The sequence below is a fragment of the Osmerus eperlanus genome, unplaced genomic scaffold (assembly GCF_963692335.1).
Source record: "Osmerus eperlanus unplaced genomic scaffold, fOsmEpe2.1 SCAFFOLD_63, whole genome shotgun sequence".
NCBI lineage: Eukaryota > Metazoa > Chordata > Actinopteri > Osmeriformes > Osmeridae > Osmerus > Osmerus eperlanus.
Genome location: NW_026911660.1, coordinates 24817 through 31447, shown reverse-complemented (window position 1 = coordinate 31447; position 6631 = coordinate 24817). Strand labels below are relative to the sequence as shown.

The 6631-nt window shown below is 50.5% G+C and overlaps 1 protein-coding gene across 1 annotated transcript in view; it reads left to right on the top strand.

Annotated features, from left to right (window-relative positions):
• Positions 1–2984: 2984 nt before the first annotated feature.
• LOC134016405 (neuronal pentraxin receptor-like) overlaps positions 2985–6631 on the top strand; it is a 4196-nt gene continuing 549 nt past the window's right edge. Inside the window, exons 1-3 of the mRNA XM_062455762.1 lie at positions 2985–3208; positions 3375–4110; positions 5931–6288. Coding sequence (XP_062311746.1) covers positions 3403–4110; positions 5931–6288 — 1066 coding nt within the window. The 5' untranslated portion in view covers positions 2985–3208; positions 3375–3402. The remainder of the gene's footprint in view (positions 3209–3374; positions 4111–5930; positions 6289–6631) is intronic.

Below are 6631 nucleotides of genomic sequence, written 5' to 3'. Positions count from 1 at the left end.
CCTACTTTTTGTTTACCGCTCTGCTCAGATCCATGGCCTTTTCATGCTAGAGCTCTCTCCAACGCACAGGCATATATGAATATTTATATTTATATGCACGCACAACGTTTAAAAGCTGCAAAAGAGAAATAAGAACGAGGAAGCAAAAGAAGATCTTGTTAACTTATTGCTGTTTCTTTTGCCATGTTTTCAGACGCCTGCCTTTTTCCTTCAAAAAAAGAAAAGAGAAAAAAATATATAAAATACATAAACACCCTTCGATTTTCAGAATGTCCGCCAAGACTCTAAACTGTCTTTGTTTTAGAACTGTATTTCTGCTGTGGGACTGCATACAGGGGGTGCACTGAACGCCCCCGCCAGATCAAATACACACATAGCCACGCTCTTACACCGCCACTTTGACTAGAGCTGGTCCAGTCCGGTTCATACCGCTTACCCCAACTGGCAAACCTTTGAGATGATTAAGGGATCCAAGGGTCATATTCTAGCCAGGATCCTCTGGCCAGAACCATAACATCCTCTGGTGCTACCCCTACCACCACCCTGCAACCGCCCCCCAACTTTCTCCCTGGTGTCGGCTACCTGTTCGGTTTCACCAGGGTCAAATGCGTAACGATAAAATGCCTACGGTGCTCTCGATTCAGTTCACCGACGGAGCGTTCACACAAGTGCTTAACTCTCACGTTAAAATCTAAAGCACCTTATCCATTTGACCCGAGTGTAATCTCTGTACGATATCAACAATAATAATAATGTCAACCTTCCGCATGTGTTGCCTTAGTTACTCTGTCCCTCTAACCACTCGTCGTCAGGGCCCCGTTCTCCTCATCTCGCTCTGCACGCCCAATCCTTCCAACGGGCTCAACTAGTCAAATAGACCTGTCAAAGTCCTGTTTTGTACATCCGGCATGTACCGTGCCGATCTTACAGACCTCTCCATCAGTGGTGGTTCTAGACCCCTTTCAACTAGGAGGGCCAAGCTGGGGCCAGTTTGTACCGTTACAGGGGCCAGTTACATTAAACATGAATGTTGTCACATAGTTTGTGTCACTGCATTGCAGGCATTAACAGGCAAAAGACCATGTGTATAACGATTCAGACTCAACATTAAGGGGGGGTCACAAGGGGTTCCAAGCTTGTTGTCACAGGGGCACTGGCCCCCCCTGGCCCCCCTGCTAGAACAGCCCCTGCATCCATCCATCTGTAGCCCTCTCCATGTCTGTTAAACGCAGTGCCGTGCGGAGTGCTGCCGCGAGCAGGCGGACGGGGAGAACGCAGCCCCCTAATCGCATCATCAGTACTGTAGCTAGAAGGTTCTAGTCGTCGTCATGGATACTGTATGTACCTAGAAGTAGCACCACTGATGCACTTGTCGTAACGCCACATAAGGGTCTTGGAGTCCACAGACCAAGATGAACGTAAAAGGTTGAAACAGTGAGTGTAAATGTATACTTCTTTTTTTTTTTTTTCTCTCTGTCTCTCTCAATGAAGGGATAGCACAACTCGACATAGTGGCCTATATTAAGTACCAAATAGGGCTTTGAAAATTACTTTGAAACTTTGTTTTTATGACTTTTGGGATGTAAATGTAGTGCCAGTCATCTTGGCACTTTGTTAAGTGCGGAAGGAACACTTGTCTAAGATGAAATCTTTTGTGTACTTTGAACCCTGATAACCATTTGTGTTTTGATGGATTTTTACTTTCTACTTTTAATACCTTTTTAATTAAGCATAATGTGACGTTGAGTTTGTATTTCATTTTTTTGATTGATGCCATTGTTGTTGTTTTTGACAGTCCAATATGGGTTTGATCGGAAGGAAGACCCTGGAGTAGTGAATTTAATAACGTGTGAAAAGACTGCATTTTGTCTTGTGATAAATGGTAATATGAATTATGTCAATTGTATTGATGGTAAAATGATCAAGATGATGATATTCTAATGTATCTGAAGCATGTTTTTGTAAACCCTTATTGTACAGGTGTCAAGTTCCGGTTGTTGCTTTTTGTGTGTGTTTCTCCATAATGAGGATTTTCATTAAAAACAACCTCTAAAGACATATCAAGTGTGGCTGAGTCTTCTTTGGTGGTTTTTCAATCCTGTTGCTCATGCTACTTTAGATTTATCTTGTGGAATTCACGCACATTCTCTTGGCTCCGAACCGAGGTTCCATCAGAGCCTGAACAACGTTCCGTTTGGAATCCCCAGCTTTCGGTCCTCGCAGCCTTCAGATCAACGAGGGTGCAGTCTCCTGACTGTCCACACGGTGGCGCAATCCACTCCTTCCAACAGAGTCCTTTTCCTCTTTCCCCTGTGTTTTGTCATTGCCATTCGTTCACAGCTTTGATCCTCGTCCTCTTGTCCCCTGCTTCCTCTCTCATCCATCTATCTTCCTCATCTCCATCTTTCTAATCTCTCTATTTTTCTAATCTCTATCTTCCTCATATCTCTATCTTCCTCTCTTCTCTATCTCTCCCCCACTGCTTCTGTGGGTCATGCAGAGTCTGGACCTAATCTGTGCAGCTGTGCTGGAGTCTGGAGGGCCGCAGTCTGCAGACACCAGACAGGCTCCAGTGATATGAGCCATAAAGGGCTGTCTTCTGACCCCCACCTGTCGCTCCTGTTGATCAGTAAGAGATGTATTCTGTGATCGAGGGGGGCAGAGTGGTTTAAGAGCCACGTGTTGGAGTGAATCCTCTGAGCTGTGGACTTTAATGGACACCAAAGGATGTCGGCTTCCATGAATACTCGGTTGTCATGTGTCACTCTCTCTACGTCTCTCTCTCCTCTCTGTCTCACTCTCTCTTTCCTCTCTCTGTCTCTCCCTCTTTCTATGTCTCTCTATGACACGCACGCACGCACTCAGTCAGTCGTGTTGACTACCGCTGTTCATGATGTTTGTCTCCTCACCTCCGAGTGACGCATGCCCACGCCCTCCCCTCTTCGTGCCTCTCCCCGCCCACTCTCACTATTCCCATAGTAACCGCGGAGGAGAGCAGCTTAGCAACACCGAGCGCATGAGACCGTGAATCGGTAGACCAGCTGAACGCTTCCCGGGCTGGTTCTTGTCAATCTTACATGGAAAGGGCGGAAAACCGATAACCAACGCACCTCTGAATACCCCCAACGTACATTTTTCTGTGCCTAAGAGCTGTTTTTGGTGGGCACCACTATCGTGTCGGCCGTACAATTTCACTGGGAGGGAAAAGGTAAGCATCATATAGGCTAACGGAAGGATTATGAAAATGGACGTGTAATTATAGGCTAGACCGTAGTAGCCTGACTTGACCGTGTTGTTTTTTTCTTCAGATTTGTATATCATTACCCTATATTCAAATATAAACTCCGACTCACTCAAATTAAATTACATTTCAGTCGCAGATATATCGATTTCTCCGACGCTATGAAGTTCGTTGTGGTGCTGGTATCAGCTGGAACGCTGGCCTTCCTCGGTGCGGTCATCTGCATCATTGCGAGTGTCTACCCGAGAAAAGGTGGCGCCGCGTCTCTCACGGACAACGGCACACTGACCTCGGAGGCCCTGTTGCAGCCCCTCGGTACGGGCGCCGTTGCGCACGCTGGTCCGCTGGGCGCTCTCCACGGTTCTGAATCCTACGAGGATGGCGGCGGGCTGGGACTCGGTCTGAAGACTCCCGCTCTTAACGCGCTGAGTCCCGGGGAGATGACGAGCAGCGGAGGGCCGAAACAGTTCAGCTTCAGCCGGCTCATCTGCACTCCGATCCCGGCCGGAGACTGCAGCACCAAGAACCTGAATCATCAAGCGGAAGACCCGTCTCTTTACGGTGATGACTGGGGCTACCTCCGCACCACCGCAGACGAACTCCGGCAGATGGTCATGCAACAGAACGACCAGATCCTCATGGACCAGCGGACGATCCGCGAGCTGAACGGGAAGCTGACCGAGTGCGAGAGCGACCTCGACGACCGGAACCTACCCGAGAGGAGTCTTGGGGTCTGGACAGGTAACCGCCGCCTCATGGCCGGGGATGATGTGAGCTCATCGGCCGCGGTGCAGCTGCAGACCGCTCGGGCTGTGGAGGAGTTGGAGAGGGCCATCCTTGACTTGAAGGACCGAATTGAGAAGCTGGAGGTTTGTAGACAACTGCGATGAGTCTATTCAATGGGTCTATGTTACAACAGCCTCTCCTCCAGGCTGTTGTAACAATAACACATTTGAGATTATAAATTCAATTAAATTCACTTCTGAAACAGAAGGCAATTCAAGATGAGATTTTTGTATTTTTCTGACAAAGAATAGCCTGTAAATAGTCTTAACTGTCACAGTAAGCTCTCACTACAAATAGTGCAAATATAAGTACAGCCGAAGATCAAGATCAATGATCTGAATTTGTGGCTAGAATTATCACACTTTTTTTTTTTTTACATGATACGAACGATCCAAAATAACGGTCACAGATGTAACGGGAATCAGCAGGTTGGATCCGTAACAAACATTGCGATAAAAAGAACAAATGATGATAAAAAAAAAAGACAAATGTAAAAAAAAAAGAAGACAAAATGTAAACTAATTGCGCACGTGACTCTCAGCGGCCCTTAAATGACGTAATGGAAATCGTTTCCCTTTAATGACATCGAGCGATGAGAAAGAAATAATTAAAAAGCACACAAAAAACAACAACAAACATCGAGCGATGAGACTATCGCCCCAGAACACCGTTTCACTCCGTTCATCTCACCTACCTCCTCTCACCCCCTCCTCTTTCCGTAGCGTAGCAGGGAATGTTTCTTACAAGCTGCCCCCCACCAGCCCTCCATATACCCTTCCATCTGTGAGGGATGGTAGGGGACCCATAAATAAAATATGAGAGGATGCTGGCTGGAGAGAGAGCGAGAGAGAGAGACCTTGAAAATGTTAACTACACAGTGTGTGTACTGAATGTGAAGTCCCAGCTTGAGTTTTTCCTGTAACCTGCTGTCTCAAAGGTCTTGACTGTGTGTGTGTGTGTGTGTGTGTGTGAGCGAGAGAGAGAGAGTATGTGTGTGTGTGAGAGAGAGGCAGGTTTCCATCCACAGACACAGCATCCTCCTCCTAGTAGACCCAGGTGTCAATATAATGTACTGCACTGTCCAGTTAGAGTGAATTTATGCCCTGGCTATCTATCTCATCCTTTCTCCCTCCCTCTCTCTCTCCTCTTCTCTCCTCTTCTCTCCTCTTCTCTCCTCTTCTCTCCTCTTCTCTCCTCTTCTCTCCTCTCCCCCTCCCTCCTGCTCCTGACTGCTTCCTCCTCTCTCCTCATCCATCTGTTTATGTCTCTCTTCCTGGATGAACATCCCTCCCTTCTTATCTGTCTCGTCTCTGTGCACCTCTGCATGTCTGTCCGTCTTCACCAACCGCACGCACGCCTCCACGCGCGCGCCTCCACACGCACGCCTCCACAACGCCTCCACACGCCTCCACACGCACGCCTACACACGCACGCCTCCACACGCACGCCTCCACACGCACGCCTCCACGCCTCCACACGCACCCACACGCACGCCTCCACACGCCTCCACACGCACGCCTCCACACGCACGCCTCCACACGCACGCCTCCACACGCACGCCTCCACGCCTCCACACGCACCCACACGCACGCCTCCACACGCCTCCACACGCCTCCACACGCCTCCACACGCACGCCTCCACACGCACGCCTTCACGCCTCCACACGCCTCCACACGCATGCCTCCACACGCACGCCCCCACACGCACGCCTTCACGCCTCCACACGCCTCCACTCACACGCTCCTCTCCTTCCTTTCATTATCTTCTCCTGAATCCTTCTCTTTCCTTTGCACTGTCCACTTCTCAGTAACCTTGGTAACCCCCAGTCCTTTATCAAAACAATCTTTCTTTCTCGTTTTCTCCATCTAACCCTTGTCTGCCCCCCTCCTTCCCCCCCTGCAGTCGGAGATAGGACCTGCTGCTCATAACCACACCGACCCCTCCCTGACCCTCAGCATGGGGTCAGGGGTCATTAGCGCCAAAACGGGGGGCGTCTCCGCCACACCCCCTGCGAGACCTCCGGTACCCCCTGCCGCCCCTGCTTCCCCAGCCAAGGCCTCCCCTCCTGGGGGCTCCCCACGCGGAAAGACCCCCTGGAAGGTGGAGGACCTGGAGGGCGAGCTGGAGAGGAAGATCCAGCAGCTGGAGGAGGAGAGGAAGACCATGAGGACGGAGACCCACAGCCACCACCAGAAGATCGACCAGGGGATCGACACCCTGCAGCACCGCCTCACTCACCTGGAGAGCAGTGAGTATGGAGGTGGGAGGGGAGGGGAGGGGTGGAAGAGAAAGGGAGAAAAAGGAAGATAAGAGAGAGTAGGGAGAGAAGGGAGGAGAGGGAGAGGAGGGAGGAGAGGGAGAGGAGGGAGGAGGTGACAAAAACATTCCGTGAGATGACAGGAACGTGAGATGACAAAAACATTCCGTCTCCCTAACTCTCCCTCCCTCCCTCCCTCCCTCCCCCCCTCCTCCCCCCCTCCTCCCTCCTCCCCTCCCTCCCTCCCTCCCTCCCTCCCTCCCTCCCTCCCTCCCTCCCCCCTCCTCCCCCCCTCCTCCCTCCCTCCCTCCCTCCCTCCCTCCCTCCCTCCTCCCTCCTCCCCCCT